This window comes from Pristis pectinata, chromosome 22, assembly GCF_009764475.1.
Source record: "Pristis pectinata isolate sPriPec2 chromosome 22, sPriPec2.1.pri, whole genome shotgun sequence".
NCBI lineage: Eukaryota > Metazoa > Chordata > Chondrichthyes > Rhinopristiformes > Pristidae > Pristis > Pristis pectinata.
The window spans coordinates 18,752,584-18,775,982 of record NC_067426.1 but is presented as its reverse complement, the minus strand read 5'-3'; the positions used below and the strand labels follow the sequence as shown (position 1 = coordinate 18,775,982).

Here is a 23,399-nt window from a genome sequence, read left to right as displayed (position 1 = left end):
CAGCATCTTGAGGAGTCACTGTTGACAAGAAATTCAGCTGGACTAGCCACATACATACTGTAGCTGGTTACCTTGCAGCAACTGCCCCATTTACTGATTCCCCAAAGTCAGGAGTGTGGTAGAATATTACACACAGACTTGGATGAGTACAGCTCCAACACTTCTCAAGAAACTCAACATCATCCAGGACAAAGCAGCTGGCTTGATTGATACCCCATCCACAACCTAGACAGTCATTCCCTACACCACTGTGCACAGTGACTGCAATGTGCATCATCCACAAAGTGCATTGTAGATGCTTACCAAAGCTAATCTGACAGCACCTCTCAAAACTGCAACCTTCACTACAAGGAAAGACAAAGGTTTCTAAAGTGCTTTGGGGATATCACCACTGCAGGTTCATCTCCATGAGTCACATGCCATCCTGACTTGGAAAATATTAATGGCCCTTCATCATTCTAGATCCTACTCCTGAAACTCCCTCCCCAACTGTACTGTGCCTGTGTCTTCACCAGAAGGACCTTGACAGTTCAAGGGAACAGCTCACTGTCGTCTTTCAAAAGGTATTTAGGGATATGCAATAACTTCTGGCCTGGCCAACAAATTCCTAAAAATTAAAAAAAGGCTGTTCGGAAAGAAATAATAAGCATTGTAAAGAAGGAATAAAATAGTCTTCACTGATGACGTTGTACAGGCAGTTTGCAAGATTATCAAGAAACTGAGTTGTTCTGCAGTTCTGATGAATGCTTTCTTATGTTTCATTTTCTGCAGGCTGGGAGTGATGGAGAAAGCATCGGTAACTGCCCCTTCTCTCAACGACTCTTCATGATCTTGTGGCTGAAGGGTGTGGTCTTCAATGTCACAACAGTTGATCTTAAGAGGTAAGAATGTGGGGAGTATCCAGAATTTTTTCAGTTTTTATGCTCAGGGGTTTGTAATATATCTACGAGTAGGTGTTGTTGCTGAATAATCCAATTCTCTTGAAGCAAGTGCTTCCAATATGTGAGAATATGAACTGAACTTTATACTGCCTTTACTCAACTGGATCTGAAATTTCAAATTACATAGTGCAGAATAAGCCAATCTGAATACCCACTCCCTATGAATATAAATGTTATGGCCAACATTTTGCTGTTTCACTAGTGGTCGGTGCTGAACTTAGTGATTCTGCAGCCTTAATCACACAGCATCTTTTGGTGTTTATATGTGCAGGATTAAAGAGGGAAAATGGGAAGTTGCTGACTGTAAGTTTTGCTCCTTTATGGTGTACAGTCTTCTTGAATGAAATTGGTACAGAAATTGTGTGAGTTGGGTTTATCGCCCATTGTAAAGAAGTGAAGAAATTAGAACATGTAAAACCAGGTCTAACAGAACATTTAACAATGGGGTTAGTGATAGTCTACTGAAAAATCTTTTGGGCCGAGAATATTTAATTACATGTATGGACTCTTATTTCCCTAGATTATATTGCAGAGATTTCAAAAAAAAACTACAATTCTTTTACTATTTTACAATCTTGCACCTTTAATTCTATTTGTTTGTCCCAATCTTTATTTTTCTTCTGCATGATTTAGATGTACTTTACTATTCTGCTTATCACTATCTATTTTTATGGTCTACCTGTCAGAGAGGATTCTGCATTCTGGTTGAAGAGTCTTTGTATTGGTTGCACTGCTCAGATATTCAAGCAGATCAATGTCAAAGTCGAACTTATTATCATATGCACAAGTACATGTATGCACAGGTGCAATGAAACACTTACTTGCCAAATGACTGGATGCCTTCACTAACACATCTGCAAAGATCTCTGGTCAACTGTATGTTGGGTGAACAGCAAAAGCAGGTCATTAATTGCACACAGTGAATTATGGGCCAATGTTTGGAACTCCAGGATACAGTATCACACAGTTTAAACTTCTTTAATACAATAACACCACCACTACACTTTGTTGATTGAAAAGTGTTTCTGGATGTGCAGAGGTTGTGTAAGGAAGATTGAAACTGAAAATGCCAGAAGTGTTCTTTTTTTTTACAGCAATTGTTGAGTGAGAAGCAGTTTCAGTTTTACAGATGTCATTTTTAATTTAATTATGAGCAGAATTTTGGGTGTTGCTGGCAAGCCCAGCACTTAATGAAAATTGCTAATTTCCCTTGTTATCCCTGATCTAATGAGATTTCTACCCTTTCCTGTTTTTAGTGCAGATTTCCAGCATCTGCAATTTTAACTTTACTGTCGTTGTCAGTTAGTCAATTTGAGTTCTGTCACACCGTGGTAATGATGGTGCAGCAGAATTCTGCAAAATTCCCGGGAGCCTTTTTCACTCTCCCCTGTCTGCACTGATACCAGCCCAAAAATAGAACAGCTCAGAATTACCCTTGCATGAACTACTTTCCTTCTGTGAACCTCATTTCAGTCACTTGTACTACCAAGTCTAACTTAGGAAGTAAAATCCCATTCTGAATATTAACTGGCTATGAGAGAAAAAGTACATGGCAACTTATCAAATAGAAAACATTTGCTGTGAAACTTGCTTCTCATGTTAGACGAAGTCATTCTAAAATGAATGTAGCAGTAGTGTGTAAGAGCAGTCACCTTAATGATATTGAAGTTTGCGGAAATTACTGATATGAACTACTTAAAAAAGAAAATTAGCAACATTCTGATGTATGACATTAGACTTCCTTCAGGGACTTTGAGTCTTGAATTGATTGTTTTTTGATGAAGAAAATTTGCGGCAGAATGGAGATTTAACCAGAAAAATTAAATGACTAGCACATCAAGAGCATTTGTTACAGGATGTTCATTGATTAGGGGTATAGCTGATAATTTTACGTTAGAAATTGGGTCTAGTGCAACTGATGAAGACTGGAATTGGCATTGATCAAATAGCTGAAATATATCCTTTCAACAGCTTCATTCTTTAATCTTTTCATATTTTAAAACTAAATCATAAGTATGTTGTCAAAGTATCCCAGAATAACCAGGCACTGCATCTGATGTTTTAAGGTGATATTGCATTAATAGAATTTGTACAGCTTTAAATTTGCTGATGGTAGAAGAAATGTTCTACAGCTTTGTGGGTATAATGTAAAGGAAGGAGTGAATGGACTTCAATAACTTTAATCTACAGCATGATATAATTATGCTTCTGTCACTTCTGATTGAGGTGTGGTAAGTACCAAACAAAAGGAACTGTGGGTGGGAGGGTGGAGTGGGCTTGGTGGCAAGAGCATCCCAAGATGGTATCAAGCTGAAAGGATAATTTAATAGAGAAACAAAGGACTGCAAATGCTGGAATCGAGATGAAAAATACCATGATGCTGGAGGAACTCAGCAGGCCAGGCAGCATCCATGGAGATAAGACAAAGTTGAGTTTATTGGCATATGCACAAATACATGTATTAACAGGTGCAATGAAAAACTTACTTGCAACAGCATCACTGGCACATAGCATTGTATAAGAAACATTCACAAGAAAAATAGAAATTAAACATATATTAAACAATTTTTACAAGAAAGAACAGAATTAAAACAAAAAAAAGCCTATTTTAGTGCAAAGTCATAGTGTTGTTAGACTGTGATGATTAGGATTATGCCAGTTGGTTCAAGAACTGAATGGTTGTAGGGAAGTGGCTGTTCTTGAACCTGGTGGTGTGGGACTTCAGGCCTCTGTAACTCTGATGGTAGATGTGAGAAGATACACAACAATAATAAGACACATAAGATGAAAAAAAAAGTTAAGCATAGGAAAGGCCAGTCAGTTTAGCGAAGCTCATGCCTCCAATATTCTAATCAGCCAGTCTAACAGGTAACATCTGCACACCCATATCCTCCAGTTTGAACACAAGTAAGTGAGGATTTGGTGTGTTTTGGCAGCTGCATTTGGTTGCAATGGGTAGGATTATTATGAGCTCACTGTTGAAAGTGCAGGGATTTCAAATCAAACGGGAAGGAGAAACCTCTGCCAGATCTAGGTTGAGCCATTTCAAATTCTGACCTCTCCCACAACCAATTCTATGTTTGTTATCCACTCTTCCCAACAGGTCTGGTTTGGGGACCTGCATTGCTCCCACACTGCCTAGCAGTTGGATATCTTGTATCACTTACATCAGTTGTATAAAACTAATCCCTTCTCATGTCTTATTTAAAATGAATTTTACTAGTTTACAGTTAATGCCTGCGTCCTTATAACATTATAATTGAAACTTCCAGGAGAAATATAAATCTATAACCATTAGGAATCATGCATCTGATTGACAAGAAAGGACAGGTTTGCAGAAAGTGCTGTATTAAAATTTGAATCATGTTGGCACCACTACATTTGGTTTTTAAGAACAGCAACAAAGAATGCAGCAACACCTGTATTCACAGGGACTGAATCCAACTTCAATACAATATTAGGGAACGGGGAAGTCAGATTCCAATCCTGGTTTTGGAAGTCACCCCTGTGTGAACTGTGGACATGTTAATACACAGTGGAAATCATATGGGATGCAGCAGCCACAAAATTAGATTGCCCATTCCACCTTTTGGTCTTTGCACAGGCAAGACAGAAAGCTCATTCATTACAGTCTCACAGCTCAGTAGTGGAGAGCTTTGTATGAGCACTGAGTCCATCTGTTGCCACAAATTCTTTCACATAATAAACACATCATATTTCTCTGCAGTGACCATGGCCTATTCAGTAAATTTCAGTTCATATCTTCAAATCTTCACTTTATTCTGATTCTGGTCTATTTCCAACAATCTTCCTTTAGGATGTGGAATATGCAGGTGGTTGAATTTTGTTAAAAAGTATTTTAAAGTTTTTTGACATTTTCCCCTTCAAACTCTTATTTTTTTCCTTTATGGAGGAAGATGAATCCAGTGGACAGATTCTAAGTGGAACAATATAGCCTTTCAAAACAAAGAAAATACATTAACAAAATGGTGCTCCAGGTTGGCTGAACTGTGTCTATTTCATCCAATCCGTATGACTTTCTCCTGTCAAGGGTACTGACAAATGTCAGGGGAGTTTCACTGGCATTGCCTTATCCAGAGCTGTACCCCAGTTATGTTTTTTTCCACTGGAGCTGAAGCAGGGGTTGGTAATTGACAATTGGTTTATTATTGTCAAATGTTCAGAGATACAGTGAAAAACTTTGTTTTGCATGCCATCCATGCAGAACATTTCAAAACATAAGTATGTTGAGGTAATACCAAGGGAAAAGCAATAAAAGAATGCAGAATATTGAGTTACATTTACAGTTACAGAAAAATTGCAGTGCAGGTAGACAATAAGGTGCAAGGGTCATGATGAGGTAGGTTGTAAGGTCAAGAGTTAATCTTTATCGTACAAAAGGAATGTTCAAGCGTACGGTAGTGTAGCGGCTAGCGTAATGCTTTACAGCGCCAGCGACCCGTGTTCAATTCCGGCTGCTGCTGTCCGGCATTCTCCCTGTGTCTGCATGGGTTTCCTCCGGGTGCTCTGGTTTCCTCCCACATTCCAAAGACTTACGGGTTAGGAAGTTGTGGGCATGTTATGTTGGTGCCGGAAGCTTGGCGACACTTGCGGGCTGCCCCCAGAACACTTTACGCAAAAGATGCATTTCACTGTGTGTTTCGATGTACATGTGACTAATAAAGAAATCTTACCTTATCTTATCACATAGCAGCAGAATAGAAGCTGTCTTTGAGCCTGACAATGTGTGTTTTCAAGCTTTTGTTTCTTCTGCTTGATGGAAGGGGGAAAAAGGGAGGATATTTGGTCTTTGATTATGTTGGCTGCTTTCCTGAGGTGGCAGGAAGTGTAGACAGAGTCTATGGAGGGGAGGCTGATTTTCGTGATGGACTGAGCTGTATCCACAATTCTCTGCAATTTCTTGCGGTGTTGGGCAGAGCAGTTGGCATACCAAGCTGCGATGCATCTGGATAGGATGCTTTCAATAGTGCATTTATAAAAATTGGTGAGGGTCAACGGGGACATGCTGAATTTCCTTAGCCATCTGAAGAGATAGAGGCGCTGGTGTGCTTCCTTGGCCATAGAATTGCTGGCAGGTAATTTCAATGTGAAGGCATCAGAGCCCTTACTGTCCACACACAAACAAGGCAGTCAAACCTGCACGGGCATAGAGCTAGAGTTCCATCAAATAACCTTCCCAAAGAGGTATAGAGACATTACAGCATGGGAACAGGCCCCTCAACTCACCATGTTCATCCCATTTCCCTGCACCTGTCTTGTAGCTTTCTATGCAGGACATTTCAAGTGCTCATCAAAACACTTTGTAACTACATTAACTAAACAAGATGCCAGTACCATCCTCTCAGGCAGTCCTTGGTGAAAAAAATTCTTCCTTAAGTTCTCTCTAAATCTCCCTTGCATTAAACTATACCCTCTAGTCAAGGACACCTCTGCTAAGAGGACAAAGTTCTCATTATCTACTCTATCATAATTTTGTATATTTCACTCTGGTCACCCCTCAGTGCATTCACATCTTTCCTGTAATATGATGATCAGAACTGCACACAGTACTCCAGCTGTGGACTGATTAATGATTTATATAGTTGCACCTTAACCTCCCTGCTCTTATATTCTTTGCCCCAACTAATGAAGGAAAGTATCCTTGATGCTTTCTTAACCACCTTATCTACTTGTGCTGCTGCCTTCAGAGATCTTTGTACTTCCTAGGGGCCCATTATTCACTACGTATCTCATCGCCTCAATTTTTTCGACATTAAATTCCATCTGCTGTTTCTCTGCCCACTTTTCTGAATGACCAATATTGTTCAGTAGCTGAAGACTACAATCCTCACTGTCAACAATTCTACCAATCTTTGTGTCATCTGTAAACTTACTAATTCTACCTCATACATTCTCATCCAAGTTGTTAATATGGATCTTGAACATCCAGCTGAAAGGACAGATTCAGCATTTACTCACAAAGTGCCACCTTCTAAACACAAACATGTCTCTTGACTGAGGCAAGATGACTCTCAGTTGAGTCACAACACCCAATCATTCTATAGCAGCATAAAATATCTATATATGGACCTTTGTATTATTCTGGAACTCTTTGTTATTACAATATTTCATTGTAACCTAACTTCATAATTAGGCTATTTTAAATATGTAAGCACACAAGTCTTCCATATTGATAGAATTCTGAGCTAAATACTGTTGAGCTACTATCAGCATAACTCTCTTGCATGTTTGTAATATTAGTTCTCATGAGTTATGACACAGTTTAAAACAATTAAAATCCCATTACACAAACTTAAAATACACAATAGTTAGGGCAGTTGCATATGAAAACGCCATTATTGACTGTAACAACATTAGGAATGAACTTCACACTTTTTATCCAAAGCGACAACTGGGTAACACAGGCTGTTAAAGGCCTGAGTTAGTTACTTTAAATTAAAACAGTCTCCAGCCAAAGAAAGAACCACTTAATTTCTGAGAGTTAGTAACCTTCGCTTTTGTTAATAGATTGTAAAGGCGGTAACAAATATTGTGGACTATTCCATAATAATTTTTTTTGTGGGGAATATTTTGCTGTGGATGAATAACAAGGTGGATCAAAACATGGGGTCACTAAAACTGTGGTGAAATTTCACTGGATGTAAAAAGAATCTCATACTTAGAGTAATATATGAGTCAGAAATCATGATTCAACAAATGTGTCCAACAAAATCCTTCAGAGTCCTTTGATGGTTTCTAATTGATGGGATATACAAAGATATGGTGATTTTATTTAATAGTATTAGAAGTTTAAATACTCATGTTTCAGGAGATACCAGCCTGTCGAACTGGTACCTTTACCCTCGAATCATTGCGAAGGTCTGGGCTTTCCAAACCAGTGAATCATCTTTCAAAAGAACGTACATCTCCCCTTGTGCCCTTTCTGTTCCTGCTTCCTCTTGCTCTGTTCCATCTTGTATTCTCTTTGTCTTCAGTTTTACAGACTCTGTACTTTGAAATTCCTACTCTAAATCTCATCACCATCACATCTTTCCCTCCTTAAAACCCATATTTAACAGTTAAGCCTTTGATCGCTCCTTGTATATTTCCTGCTTTGATGAGGTATTCATTTGTTCATAACAACTTTAAAAGTGACAGTACTTTTCATGCTAAAAGGCACTAAATTCAAGAAATAATTTTAGAGGTGCTGACAATTGGGGTTAAGCACTCTGGAAATGTTCCGATGTGTTAACAATGAATAGTGGTGATAATTTTCAGTTGCATTTCTCTTTATACTTTTGATTATGTTAGGGAATCATCTCTGATACAAATATGCCATACACTGATGGACCATCAGAATAAAATGATGATACAATTCCAGAGTCAGGTCAGATATCTAAACACTCAGAGAGTCCATGTTCCACCAACTTTATTCTTGGAAAATGTAATCATTTAGTGCGCTCTAATAGAAACAGCCACTAGAGTGGAAATCGTCTATCGCTTTCCACAATGTTAGTTTGAAAGCTTAGTATAATGACAGCTTCATAATATTATTTATTACATTATTTACAACATATATTTTGGTAACCTTCTGTATTTATTGTGGTGTCGGTATCTCTGGTCTGGAATGGAAGTGTTTTTAGTTGTAAACTTGTTCCATCATTGATGAATCCCAAACCATTAACTACAGGAAACAGCGGAGAAAAGTTTCCCACAAAAAAAGTCTTGGGCACTAATGTACAACCATGAAAACATATGAATTAGAAGCAGGAGCAGGCTACTTGGTTGCCCTGACTGTAACCTCACCTCCACATTCCTGCCTGCTTCCTCCCTTGTTTATCAAGAATTTATCTAATTCTTCTTTAAAAATATTCAAAGACTCTGTTTTCACCACCATTTGAGGGCAAGAGTCACAAAGACCCATGAGCCTCTACGAGAAAAAAATCACTTTGTCTCTGACTTACTGGTTGATCCTTCATTTTTAAACAGTGACATCTCTCCAATTCCGTCCTGTCAAGACCCCTCAGGATTTTAAATATTTTGATCATTTCCCTTCACTCTTCGAAACTCCAGTGGGTACAAACTTAGCTAGCCCAAGCTTTCCTCATAAGACAACCTACCCATTCCAGGTATGAGGCTACTAAACCTTCTCTGAACTGAATCCACTCCATTGACCTTCCTTCATAAATAAAGAGATGAATACTTGATGCAACACTCCAGATGTGGTCTCACCAATGCTCTATGTAGCTGAAACATAACCATCCTACTTTTGTATTCAATGCCCCTCACAACAAAGAATAACATTAGAACATAGATTATAGAACAGTACAGCACAGGAACAGGCCCTTTGGCCCATGATATCTGTGTTGACCATGCCAATCAAACTAATCCCACCTGCCTGCACATTGTCTGTATCCTTCCATTCCCTGCCTGTTCATGTGCCTGTCCAAATGCCTCTTAAGCTTTACGATTGTATATGCTTCCACCACCTCCCCTGGCAGTGCATTCCGGGCAACTACCACTCCCTGTGTCAAAGAACTTAACTTGTAAACCTCCTTTAACTTACTCCTCTCACTAAAGCTCAGCACTCTAGTATCTGACATTTCTACCCTGGGAAAAAGACTCTTAACTATCTACCATATCTATGCCTCTCGTTATTTTATATACTTCTTTCGGGTTGGCCTTCAGCCTCCTCTAGAGAAAACTTTCAAAGTTTGTTGAATCTCTCCTTATAGCTAATACTCTCTAATCCAGACAACATCCTGGTGAACCTCTTCAGAACCCTCTCCAAAGCCTCCATGTTCTTCCTGTAATTCAGCCACCAGAACCACATTCAATACTCCAAATGTGGCCTAAACAATGTTTTATCCAGCTGCAACATGACTTCCCGACTTTTACACTCAACACTCAACACCTTGAAGACAACTATGCCATTGCCTTCTTTACCATCCTGTCTACTTGTGTTGCCTCTTCCGGTGAGCTATGGACTTGCACCCCAAGATCCCTCTGTATATCAGTTCTGTTAGCTTTCCTTATTACTTGTGCCTGCATCCTGGCCTTTTGTGAATCAGCCACTAGGACACCTGATGTCTCTGCATCTCAGCTTTGTAATCACTCACTATTTAGATAATACCTTTTTAAAATTTTTCCTGCCAAAACAGGCAATTTCCCACATAATACTCCATTTGCTAGATCTTTGCCCATTTACTTACTCTAGCCATATTCCTCAGCAGCCTCCTTATGTTCTCTGCAGAACTTATTTCCCTTTCTTTATGTCATCAGCAATTTTAACAATCCTTTCGTATTGAAGTCATTTATAAAAGTTGTAAAAAGTTGAGGTCCCAGCACCAACCCCTGTGACACATCCACATTAGTGGCTTATTAATGTCTACTCTCTATTTCATGTCAGCCAGCCAATCTTTGATCCATGTTGATACGTAACATCCTCCACCATGAACATTTATTTTCCACTGGGACCTTTGATGTGGCATCTTATCAATAGCTTCCTAGAAATCTTGGTGCATCCATTGATTCCTCTTTATCCTGGGCATACTTTGCTCCTTCAAAGAACTTGAATAAATTAGTAAAACATAATTTATATTTCACAAAATAATGTTGCCTCTGCCTGATTATCTATAATTTACCTAAATTCACTGCTATAATATATTTAATAATAGTTTCTAAAATTTTCCATATGAGAGATGTTAAGGCAAATGGCCTATAATTTCCTACTCCTGTCTCCCTCTGTTTTTAAATAAGGAAGTTATATCCACTATTCCAATCTAATGGAATCTTTCACAAATCTGGGGAATGTTGGAAAATTAAAACCAGTCCATCAACTATTACGTTAGCCAATTGTCTTAACTCCTATATTTTCTAATTTACTTTATTTGCTACAGTTATCGATCTGTGCCAAATTATGGTCAGTTTTTTGTCAGGAATGCAATAGCAATGCGAATGCCTAACCAAGTTCATCTTACTGCTAGCAGTATAGGTCATTAAGATGATGGTGTGATGCCCGTCATAAATTAATAAGTCGACATAAGAGGCAAAGGCTGCATTTGCAAACATGTCTGAGATTTCATCAGAATTATTTACTTATGAATATTTAATGCAAGATCAGTGCTTATCTTGTATTGAATTTCAGTACAGGATACAGAAGTGTACAACTCGTGAACAAATTTAAATTTAGAATTTCAACACAGGAACATTTTTTGTATGATGAATTTTGACGTTAAAAAATTAAGAACTTAATAAGTAAAAATATTGAATCTGCCAATCATCTCAAGAGTTTTAGTTGGCTATGTGAACTTAGTATTTGTTTTGGCTTTTGAGTTGAGGACAGTTGAAGATTGGTGTAGTAAATGAATTATGGCTATAAACTACAAAACCTTGTGAGCTGGTGTAGTAAATGAATTATGAACATAAACTACAAAACCTTGTAAGCTGATTTTTCCTCTCCTATATGGTTTGTATGTACATCAGAATTAGCCTCTCATCATGTGGCACAGTCATTTTGCAAACATTTATGGTGCAGTTGGTAAGGCAGCTGCTCAAGATCCAAACCAAACTGGTAAACAGTACAGCGGCAGAAAATAGAACATCACGTACAGTTTTATAAAATCAACAGCTGCTGTAGGTTGTGTGATGAGAGGCTGAAACACAATCTCAGAGTTGTAGCAATCTTATAAATTGTTCTTGGGTGACTTTAATCACAGCTGGAAGCAATTTTTAGGCAGCAATATGTTTCTTTTAAGGAAAACAACAATGGGTTACCTCAAAAAGTGCATGCTAAAAGATTTTACAAATATGTTTCGTTAAACTCACCATTATGAAGCCAAAACAAAAACAGAAACTGTTGAAACACTCAGCCGGTAGGGCAATGTCTGTGGAAAGAGAAATAGAGCTAATGATTCAGGTTGAAGACCCTTTGTTAGAACTGGTGAAGGGTCTTCGACCTGAAACATTAACTCTGTTTCCATTTTCACAGATGCTGCTTGACTTTTCCAGTGGTTTCTGTTTTCATTTCAGCATCTGTAAATTTTTAATTTTTAATTATGAAATCAAAATACCTTTAACTAGGAGGAATAAAAGAAACGTTTTTCTATGTAGATGAATTCTCAGACAAATTCCTGTAATATTGTGTTTGCAATGAAAACTGTGCAGCCCTGGGGAACTGCAGACTGGTCAAGAATGCGGATCGTTTCTAAGCTCTGGACTGAGCAGTGATAATTGTTGGCCAAGGTTGACTGGATCGCCAGCAACAAACAATCTGTTGGAAGAAGTCAATGGGTTGAGCAGCATCTGTGGGAGGAAAGGAATTGTCGATGTTTTGGGTTGAAACCCTGCATCAGGACCCAAAACAATTCCTTTCCTCTCACAGATGTTGCTCGACCTATTGAGTTCTTCTGGCAGATTGTTTGTTGCTCCAGATTCCAGCATTTGCATTCTCTTGTGTCTCTCTTGACTGGATTGCCTTTGTTCTTTTTTTCCTCCTGTAATGTTGTCTATATTGGATAATAATTCAAAGCAGGTTATTTGGGATTCTAATAATTTGGTTTTAAAGAGATAACCACTAGATTTATTCAAAGAACTACTTTGCATCCTATTGTTTGTAATATTTACCAGAGCCATATTTTTCCAATGTTTAGCATTAATACTTGAAAATGGAAATGATTTTAAATTATTTTCCCTATTAATCTCTGGTTTGTTACATGATTATGTTAATATTGGGAGAGAATATGTGGCATCTGTGGCATTTCTAATCTTAATTCAATGATATCTCAGGTGTATAACTTTCCCGTTTGGACCAGGTATAAACCTCAGATGTTCTTTCATCTTGATACATCTCTCATTGATGTATTTTTGCTGCAATTTTAAGCCATTACCAGATTTTAGCACTTGAAAATTTTGTACATTTTTACTGTTGTTAATTTATTTTTTTCTACTTATTGGTGTCTCCAACATAAACAGTGTGGTAAATCTGATTTGATTGTGGATTGGTTCTTATTTTCTTTCTTAAATGCAATTTCAATGATAATCTTCCTATAAAGATAATGGGTAATAATGATAAAGTAACAAACTATTACCCCATGATTTTATAAAAGATTTTTCATGAGTTGTCCACATGTCCGTATGACAAGTCCAATTGTTATGTCATTAATGTTCTGTTCTTTGGCAAACAGTCTCAACTTACAAACAGACCTATTGTCCTTAGAGGCAAAATTAAGTAGTTTACGTGCAGTTCACCATTGTTTTGCTTGTTTTCTGTTCTGTGTGCTCTGAATAAGTTGGTTAGTATTCAGTGTGCAAATTGGAATTAACTTTCGAACGCTAAGATTTTGGTAGTTCTACTTGTCAGTTTGATTTTAAACAGCATAAGCAATTTGGAGAAACAGTTTATGAACACCCCACATTCATTCTTTTTCAAGCCCTTAAGGTCTTTATCTTTCTGCCCTGATTTTTGCTATGCTTGCTTCCAGATCCCATTGGATTTATGAACTATGTCCTTGTTATTTGCTGACTTACTATTCATGGATCCATTTGCTTGCAAGGTCTATTCAAAGCTCAGATTATTTCCAGAGGCACAAAAAGAGTGGGTATTTATAACTTTACTCATGAGGTTGATCCAGAGTGTGGGCTGGGTGTGGAGGTCTGGATTGTGGGCCAGTTTTGTGGCCAGAGCCGAGGTCAGGAGCTCTTGTACATTGAAACTTGTTTGGATAGGTTGAAATTCACTTACATATAAGTTGCTTTATTCATCTTCAATGTAGACATGTGGAAAGTCTGTGCCCCAATCCTTTGCAAGTAGAAAGAATTTAGTGTATAGGAATTTTACAACTGTATTGATAATCAGCTCTTGGTTTGCCACCCAAATTTGCATGAGCCTTCTGCAATGCTGCATTTTTCTATTATTTTCAAACAGAGTATCTGCTTGTGCTCTATGGTAAATTGGATTCATTTGCTACCAGTGGCAATTACATGCTCCTTCACTTAATTGATATTGTATAGTCACATGCACTTCATCAAATTATTTTTGTTTTCCCAAGTATGGGCAAATTTTCCCTGTCTCTAAGACAGCCAATGTCGTTTTCCCAGGGTCAAAATGTCTAATACTAGAGGGCATGCATTTAAGGAGAGAAGGGGAAAGTTCAAAGAAGATGTGCAGGGCAAGTTTTTACACTGAAGGTGGTGGGTGCCTGGAATGCGCTGCCAGGGGTGGTGGTGGAGGCAGATACAATTGAGGGATTTAAGAGGCCCTTAAATGGGCACATGAATATGCAGGGAATATAGGGATATGGACCATGTGCATGCAGAAGGAACAAGGAGTTATTAGCTTAATTAGTTCAGCACAACATCGTGGGCTGAAGGGCCTGTTCCTGTGCCGTACTGTGCTATGTTCTGTGTGCAAAGGGAATTTTGTGTAAAAGGGATACACAAAGTGCTAGTTCTCAAAGTGTGCTTCCTTTTTCACCCTCAATGTGGTGAATATTCACTTTATTTTTCCCTCAGAAGCTGCAGACAACTTTCTGCTGTTTATATGATCTTTGTCGAATTTACTGGCTTTAAATAAATGTCACGACTGATCATGATGTCACCTTTTCCTCTGTCTTTACTCGGTCTCCATTTTTTTCAATTCATTCCCTTATTTCCTTGACCTTTTTTTATTGTCAATACTCTTGAATTTGCTCATTTAAGTCCAGGTTTCATTGCTGTTTTAATATGAGACATCGTCTTGACATGTTAATGTGTTGTTTTGGATTTTTTTTAAATGATCTTTTGGTAACGTGCATGTCAAGGTTCTTAGGAAGCCAAGCTCCTTTTCAAAGACTCACTTTGAACAGTGTAGAGGTTTCCCAATTAACCCATCAAGGATTAATACAGTACACATGCTAAGTGTAATTATAGTCATTTTTCTTTCTTACACAGAGCTAACAACAAACTTATGGCCATTAAAGCACTGCTCTCTGAACCTGGTACGAAACAACAAAAGATTCATTGTCAAATTTTAAATTCACATGCACATCTTAAATACCCATATTCAAATCCCTTGCCAATGTGTCAACTTAGATTTAGAAAATTGGAAACAGGGCACTGATTAAAGTCCTTGATTTCTTAAGAGTTCCAAATCATTACACTTCATTTTTACTTTCGTTTCCATATCAGTATTTATCTCTTTGGCTAATGCATCTGTTCCTTCTAACAAGCTGTTGTTTGTCCACCTTTGCATCAATACCTCCAGTAAACTTAAAGGGGTAGTTCTTGATGATGTCTTCTTACATGAGTTCATGTGTAAATCTAAATGGTGAGAGGCCATTGATTTATTATGGGCATCACAGATGAGATTAATTCTTTCCTCACTTGCTGTTCACACACAAGCACTTTCTATCAAAGATATTGGATAGAATGGAAGAGGTGAATTTACTGATTTCTCCTCCTTTGCCATGAACATTGAAATTAGTGCTACATTGTTTATATTTTGCTTCAATGTATTGATATACAGGGATTGGAAGGGAATTCCAATATACCTGGTCTTAGCTGAGAGCCCTAGTGAGGGCGGAGTTGGGTTGTGGTGGTGGGGGGAGCAAGGAAAATTCAACAGCTCACTGGGGCAATTCAGCCCCAGGAAGATCTTTCACCTTGGCACCACCATCCTGTACTAACCCCGTGTTCCGAGGTTACATTATTATCTGAAAATTTGTTGATCTTGGGAAGAGAATTCCAGACTCCCCTCTGGGTGAAGCAACTTCTCTCATTTCTATCTTGAATAGCTGACCTCTTTATTGAGACTGTGGCCCTGGGTTCTGGTAACTCCAGACAGGGGTAATGTTATTCCTGAATCTATTTTGTCAAGCTAATGACAATTTTGAATGTTTCAAAGAAATCACCTCCCAATCTTCTAAACTCTCTAGAGTAAAGGCCGAGTCTGCTTAATCTCTCCTTATATGACAACCTGACGAAGCTTTGCTATACCCGTTATCTCAAGTATATCATTCCTTAGATAGGGAGACCAGACTTGTACACAATCTTCCAAGTTCAGTCTTCCTACAGCCCTATATATTTGCAGTAAGATATTGTTTCTCTTGTACCAAATCCTCCTGCAAAGAAACCTTTTGCCTTTGTGATTGCTTGATATACTTGCATATTAACTTCCAGTGGTTCATGTACAAGGACATCCATGTCCTTCTGAACACCAATAATTTTCAATTTCTCATTATTTAAAAATACTGTAATTTTCTATTTTTTTTCTACCAAAGTGGAGGACCCCAGTTATTTCCACATTATGTTCCATCTTTGATGTCCTTGCCTATTCACTTCGACTGTGTTCCATACACAACCGTCTCAAGCCTTTATGCTTGTAGACATGTGTTGTCATACCAGGGGTGAACCAACTTAAAAATGTAAATTAAATATTAGCAATGTAGCCATCAGGAATACATTTCAATATCTACTATAAAAATAAGTAGTTAAATGGTTCTGTGTAATGCAAGGTCAGTGAAACTTGTTTGCCATTCTTTCAGTTAATTTTTCTTTGTAAGCACATCACTACAATCGTATTCCTTTAAAGCATTATGTAAACACTCTAACTACACCGAGCTCAACTTGCAAGTCCTTACACTTTTATTTTATTATGTGAACAATACGTTAAATATCGCCGGCCCAAGATGCAGTGAATATGACATATCATCTTCAACATTCCTTTTACAAAATATAGCAGAGCTCTGGGGAGAAACTAACCCACAGTCTCCCAGATTGTCTTTGTTATTTACTCACTTTCCTGCTCATCTCTAAATCCAGAGACTTGCAGTTCTAATGGTTAAAAGGGAAATGGTCTTTTTTTTTAACTTTTAGATAGTGAACTGATGAAGCTTGCCGAAACTCGAAATTAGACTCATAAAGAATTGAATGTTAAGAGGTTCAATCATCTATGAGAATGAAGTTGCATCAGCAGGCTGAGATCCTCCATTAAAATAATACATCAGGTTTAACATTTTGCTATAACTGGATGATGAACTATGTGAGGGATATCACTGCAGATTGAGTGTGCTGTTGAGTTCTCTACAGTGAACTTGAATAACAATCCATACCATGAGTGGATCAGCCATGATACTGGTCACATCGAATTGCAGGATGTTATGTCTGTCTTAACCTTTCTGTGTCATATTGTGGATCTCTCTTTCTCTCTCTCTCTTTGTTTCCTTTCTGTTCATCTCCATCAGCATCAGATTGTCTTTTTGTGAGTATTTTTTTGTCTCTTTCTTTTGTTTAATTATCTGTTATGACATTTCCCCTCTTTTTTGCTATTTTCTTTTTTAATTCTTTGTTTATTGGGCGCTCTTCTTTCTCTGGATGCCGGTCCGTGTAAAGGCAGGCGATTGCTGGCATTGGGGGGATCTGGCCAAGAAGGTGCTCAAGGTTCAAATAATAAGACAAGAGCTGTATTTGGCCAGGGCTTCAGACATCATTAGAATGCAGTGTAATAGGAATGGAGCCTTCCTCACAGTCTGCTAGTGAAGCACTGTAATCCTACAGTGTCAGCATTCTGTGAAGTTGTGACTTAATTATTATGCTGATGTTAATTGATGACATTTTCTTGCTTTTTAAATTAACAGGAAACCAGCTGACCTGCAAAATCTGGCTCCTGGAACACACCCGCCATTTATAACCTTCAATGGAGAAGTAAAAACCGATGTCAATAAGATTGAAGAATTCCTTGAGGATGTCCTGGCTCCACCTAGGTAAGTGTTTGCACAAGAACTCGAGATAGCATTTCCCAGATGACTTTAGCATAACACAGTGTAATGGACAGCACACTGTGAATGTAAGGTGAATATTAAGTGATTTTCTGCAGGAAACCAAATGGAAATAATTAGTGAATTCCACTGCCAGCATTTTGCAGCATTGTAATGGGTTTAAAACTTTTATAGTTCATGGAAATCACTTGGTGAACAACAAATGTGGGGTGGCATAATGATGCAGCTGGTAGAACTGCTGCCTCACAGCTTCAGTGATCCAGGTTCAATCCTGACCTCTGCCGCTGTCAGTGTTGAAAAGCACCATCCCTCTGTGACCAAGTGAGTTTACTCCAGGTGCTCTGGTTTCCTCCAGACAAGTGTGTTAGTGGTTACTTGGCCATTGTAAATTGCCCCCAGTGTGTAGATGAATGGTAAAATCTGGGGCAGGAATAAAATGGGATTACAGTAGGATTGCGGTAGATAGGTGCTTGATGGTTGGTATGGATGCTGTGGGCCCAAGGCCTATTTCCATGGTGCATGACTCTAACAATATGGGATTTTACGATGCAGTCTGCCAAAACTCTTTAATAAAATTGACCTGAAATGGATTTGAATCTGTAACAGTATGTTAATACAAAGCTTTAAAAAGGTAAAAAAAACTTAGAATACTGACCTGCCTCTGCTGAGTGCAGCTACAAGATGTAAACTGCATTCTGTCACATGGATATGCAACAAAGAGTGGCTGTGCATTACATTACTGACTTGGTACTCTCTGTTAAAAGGTGCCTTTCTTTAAATTAGATGATAAGCAATCCATTCTATTAGTTCATATGGAAGATCTGCCACTTGAAAAAGAATCAGGAGCTTTCAAGATGCCCAACTTAAAACTTGGCGTTCTTAAAACTTGAAGCAACACTGTCATAGTAAAGTAACTGACCAGTTATCACATTGTGTCTGAGGTATCTTGCCAGACTTATATTTTTACCAGTTACATTACTTCTGTGTAATTCATTGATTATGGAATGGCTTGAAGTAGTTCTGAGAAATATAAGCAGATCAATATAAATGTAAGTTTTTATTCCAAGTATTTTTAAACAAAAGCTTGTACAGAAGGAAGCTTGCACAGATTTCTTCCTTTTTTTGATGTCTCCAATGAGATTCTCACTGCTATCCACACATCTTTTCTAAGAGGAGTCTTTGGAAAGCAATCAGGGTTAGGACCCCTCAAACGGGGCTCTAGTTTGAATAACTCTTTCACTCTTTCGTATTTGAATCCTTTCCTAATGAAAAACAGAAAATGCTGGAAACACTCAGCAGGTCAGGCAGCATCAGTGGAAAGAGAAACAGAGTTAATGCACCAGGTCTGAGACCCCAGAGTTCTGAGAAAGGGTCTTGGATCTGAAACATTAATTCTGTTTCTCTTTCCACTGATGCGGCCTGACCTGTTGAATGTTTCCAGCATTTCCTCTTTTTATTTCAGATTTCCATCATCTGCAGTTTTTTGATTTTCATTGACTCGTGAATCCAACAAAGGCAGTGAGATTAACAGAATTTAAAAGAATTCCACAAACACACTACGATATGTTCAGAACTAGGTGAAGTAAGGCTGCTGTAGGCCCCATATCATTATGCGATCATTATGTAGTGCGATGATATTTTTATATCTGATATTGCGGAATTGACAATATTGGACAATATATTCATCAGAATACCTTTTCACAGATCATGTGACATTAGTCTTGGTTCCAAATACTCTCCCTTTTCCTGTGTGTTTCTGACGAATTTTCAATCCTTGGCAACACATTGAGAAAGTAGGAATTCCAGGAAGCAGCTTGGCAAATGGCTCTGTGTTTGCCATCTGGGAGCACTGAGAGGTCATATGTGATAATAATAATGGGAAAATTCTTCTGAACAGAATCAATGCTCCTAGCTCTCCTTCAGCTGGGCTTTCAGAAACATTTTTCACAGGAATCAGGAGTTTCCCTGGGTATTTCACAGCCTGAAGAATATTCCGAACTATTAGTAGTGTAGCGATCTTATCAGGTCAAGTCCTACATTGACAGATGTGTTTGAAGCACTGCAACCTTCCTCCCCAACCCTGTTGTTCACATTATTCATTGATTGGTGTAAAATTCATTACAGCTGCAGATATCCTTGCTTCAGCTGCAGAGATTAAAAGTAGCAGTTAGATTTGTATCAAAAGAACAGAACTGCGAAAGTCAGACTAATTACCACATTCAAACTGCTCCTAAAATCTTTTAGTTTGTTAAAGAAACAAAGGCATTTTTAACATTGTTTCTTACCCATTTTCTGTGCTCATCTCCTGTCACTGTTGATCTTCGTGGGAAGTGATTTCAGAATTGCAGGCAGACCTCTCGTCTCTGACTCAAATGATCATTCTTTATTTGTGGACCTGGATAATTAGTATTTGCAGGCTGTTCCATGATGGATGGCATCATATCCAGACCTAATTCTGAGCACTCTGTGATGTAACATGGAACCAACTGCTCTGGTTTTTATCTAGTAAATGAATAGTGTAGAAACACAACTGTTGCTCTGATGATGCTGGGGGCTGCCAGCTCTCTCTGTCTAGACTCAAACCAGACTTATGGAAACTGGGTTGAAGTACCAATGTGCTACAGGCTTGCTGGAGGAGCCTTCAAGCATAATACCAGCATTTATTTATGAGAGAAATGGGATAAAATCTGAAAAAAATATAAAAAGACATTTTACACTACAGCACCAATGCAGACTGCCGAACCTGATGCACTTAATCTTACTGTGTTTCATTTAAATCAAAGTATGCAATAGGATTGGATACTCTAACCATCCAGTTAGAAGACGAATAGTGTCTTCCAAGGAAAAAAACTGCTTTTTCAGTTAATGTAGTATATTCTTGGCAATAACGGATCAACTGATTTGATTGACCTTTGAATATAAAATCTTAAGGATATTTAACGTAATCATATTAATATTATTAATTTGGTTTCTTGACTAGACTTCTTGACTAGATGTATTGATGTGATGGGTCTTAACTTGGAGGTGGGAATGAGCAGAGCGGGGATCCTGTTTGGCAAATTTGACAGCAGGACATGATTAGCATTTCTTGTCTCTGCTTCCCAGTTGTGGACTAAGGGACTGGTTGGGACCAGGCTCCAACTCGGGCACAGAGAGGCGTGAGGGAGGGGATGAGCAGGGGAGGAGGTTTGGAGTTTTGAGGTGAGAGTGGAGGTGAGTGGATATGGTGTGGAAGTTTGCTCATACCTTTGAAGTCCAAGGTATGAGCAATCAGAGCCAGAGGCAAGAGAAGAAACCCCATGGAGGAGACAAGTAGCACTGGAAGCCTCATAGAAGAGATTGGAAGGGTCAGGATCGTTTTCAAGCACAGAGAGTTGGTGATCTAGTGTATCAATGGAAAGGCATTTATCTTTTGCATCCAGAAAGCCTTGCCTCTATTGGCTGTTGGGTTTCTTGAGAGCTCGAAAACTCAACCAGCTAGAATTACATTTTAAAATGTTGGTGAAATATGAGGCACACAGCCTTGTTTTAATATTGGGACCAATTGAACTGATGTCTAGTCAATGGTTCCAAAGAGAAAAGTTGGGGTTCTGTAGCATGCCCCTGAGTGCAGGAGATTCCTATTGAGCTGAGAGGCCGGATACACTTCGTACCTGACCCCTCAGTTTTATGCTTGCATTAGCTGGTGCTTTTAGTGCAGCCTCATTCATTTGATTTAGGTCACTGACCTTTATTGAAAGGGTGTTTTATTTTTCTTACTTTGTTTTCATTAATTTTACATTTTTTCCAATTAATTTACATAAGCTGAATGTACTTTGAACTTAATTTGTTATTGTTTAAATTTATCACATTTGCTCTGTGAGGGAGTACAAGCCATAATCTTAACTAATGAGTTAAAATGGACCCATCTCAGTGAAGGCCAGTGATAAAGAATGCTGCATCGTTGCCCTAAAACATTTTTCAAACTTTCTCACTGCAGTACTGCACTCCACCTCTAAACAAACCTCCTGGGGGATGGAGCTTGTTTTCAGTTTGGGAAACTATTCAAGTTATGGTTACTACCAGGTCAGCACAACCTCAGCAACTTTAGTATCCAGATAAAACTTGTGATTATCTGCACTTTGGTTAGGTTTCCAGCCATTGATGATTCATTCACTGAAGCAGATATTAGGATGGACTTTATAGCCAACATCCTCAATTGAAATGTCCACTGCCAACCTGCCCTGCTATACAACACCACGCTTCAACAATTAAGATTCAAGGTGAGGCCCTGGAAAACTTGGACCACATCTCGTATCTTGAAATTTACCATGACCTTCATTGCTTCAGCACAGCCTTTGGCTGTCTAAGGAAAAGTGTTTGAAGAACAAGACCTTAAACCTCTTTGTCTACTGATAGCAATGATCCCTGCCCTCCTGTATTAAGATCTGGACTACCTATGGTATCGTGGGAGTGATAACACCATTGCTATCTCTGCAAAATCCCTCAAATCCACTGGAAGGAGAAGCAAAGCAATGTCAGTGTCCCCTCCCAAGTCAACATTCCCAACACTGAGGCCCTACCTACATTAACTCAGCACTGTTGGGCCAGCCATTGTCTTTTACATGCCCAACCCAGAATCCTGAAGCAGACACTCTCTTCCAAGATTCAAGGACATTCTTAAAGACCTCTTGAGAAAATGCACACCACAGTGACTCCTCCAATTCCTTGGCTCTTGACCACTCAAAGTCGAGAAGGAGATGCCTCACAGCTCCAGTGATCTGGGTTCAGTCCTGCCCTCTGCCGCTGTCCGTGTGGAGTTTGCATGTCCTCCCTGTGACTGCTTGGGTTTCCTCTGGGTGCTCTGGTTTTCCCCCCACATCCCAACAGTGGAAGGTTGGCAGGTTAACTGGGGACTGTAAATTGCCCCTAGTGTGCAGGTAAGGGGTAGAATCTGGGGGAGCTGATGGGAATGTGGGCAGAATAAAACAGTTAGGGTTTGATTAGTGTAAAAGTGGGTGCAGAATGTTGGTGCCGATTTCATAGGCTGAAGGGCCTGTTTTCGTACTGTATCTTTCTCTGTCTCTACGACCATCACCACCTCCTGCCCCTTCAGTGGAAGGGCCTGTGGTTCCCACTGTGACCTCATCACCTGCCTCAGAACCCACCAAACCAAAGTGGAAGGGTGTCATCCTTGATCCTGCAGGATGCCTAAGATTATCATTTTCATTTTCTTCAATAACTCTCATTTTTTAAATTAATTTGAATAGATTTCCACTGCTTCTAAATGTCTGTGATCACCAGAGAGATTTGGAAGCAGTGGAAAAGTCCTTCCCTCAGCATGGGCTGTAAGAAGATCACCAGTACAACCCATGGATGGAGCGCCTGTTTTGCCCTGCTGGAGGCCTATCTGCTGTGGCTGACCAGCTCCACTTTGTGAAGTGGCTGTGGTAGTGAGACCTAAAGAATGCTTGGAGCTGCACAGGTAAGTGCAAAAGTGCAGGGCAGGTGAAACCTAGGGATAGACTGGGCTGATGATGACCTGGCCAGCAAAATACTGCGAGTGAACTAGTTGTCCACCTCCATGCAAACTAGAAGTGAACGGTTTGGGATCTTGATTCAGGTTTTTAGCTCTTCAGCACCTCACCTGTCTGAATTTGATGCTCAAATCCCTCATGTCCCCAGCGTATAGTAAAAGTGTATCTGGTTACTGGGATGCCCCGTC

At 39.0% G+C, this 23,399-nt stretch overlaps 1 protein-coding gene across 1 annotated transcript in view; it reads left to right on the top strand.

The window, feature by feature from the left end:
- The window catches only part of LOC127581624 (chloride intracellular channel protein 4), a 109,987-nt gene that overhangs the window by 45,152 nt on the left and 41,436 nt on the right, over positions 1-23,399 (top strand). The window contains exons 2-3 of the mRNA XM_052036151.1: positions 772-881; positions 17,555-17,680. Coding sequence (XP_051892111.1) covers positions 772-881; positions 17,555-17,680 — 236 coding nt within the window. The remainder of the gene's footprint in view (positions 1-771; positions 882-17,554; positions 17,681-23,399) is intronic.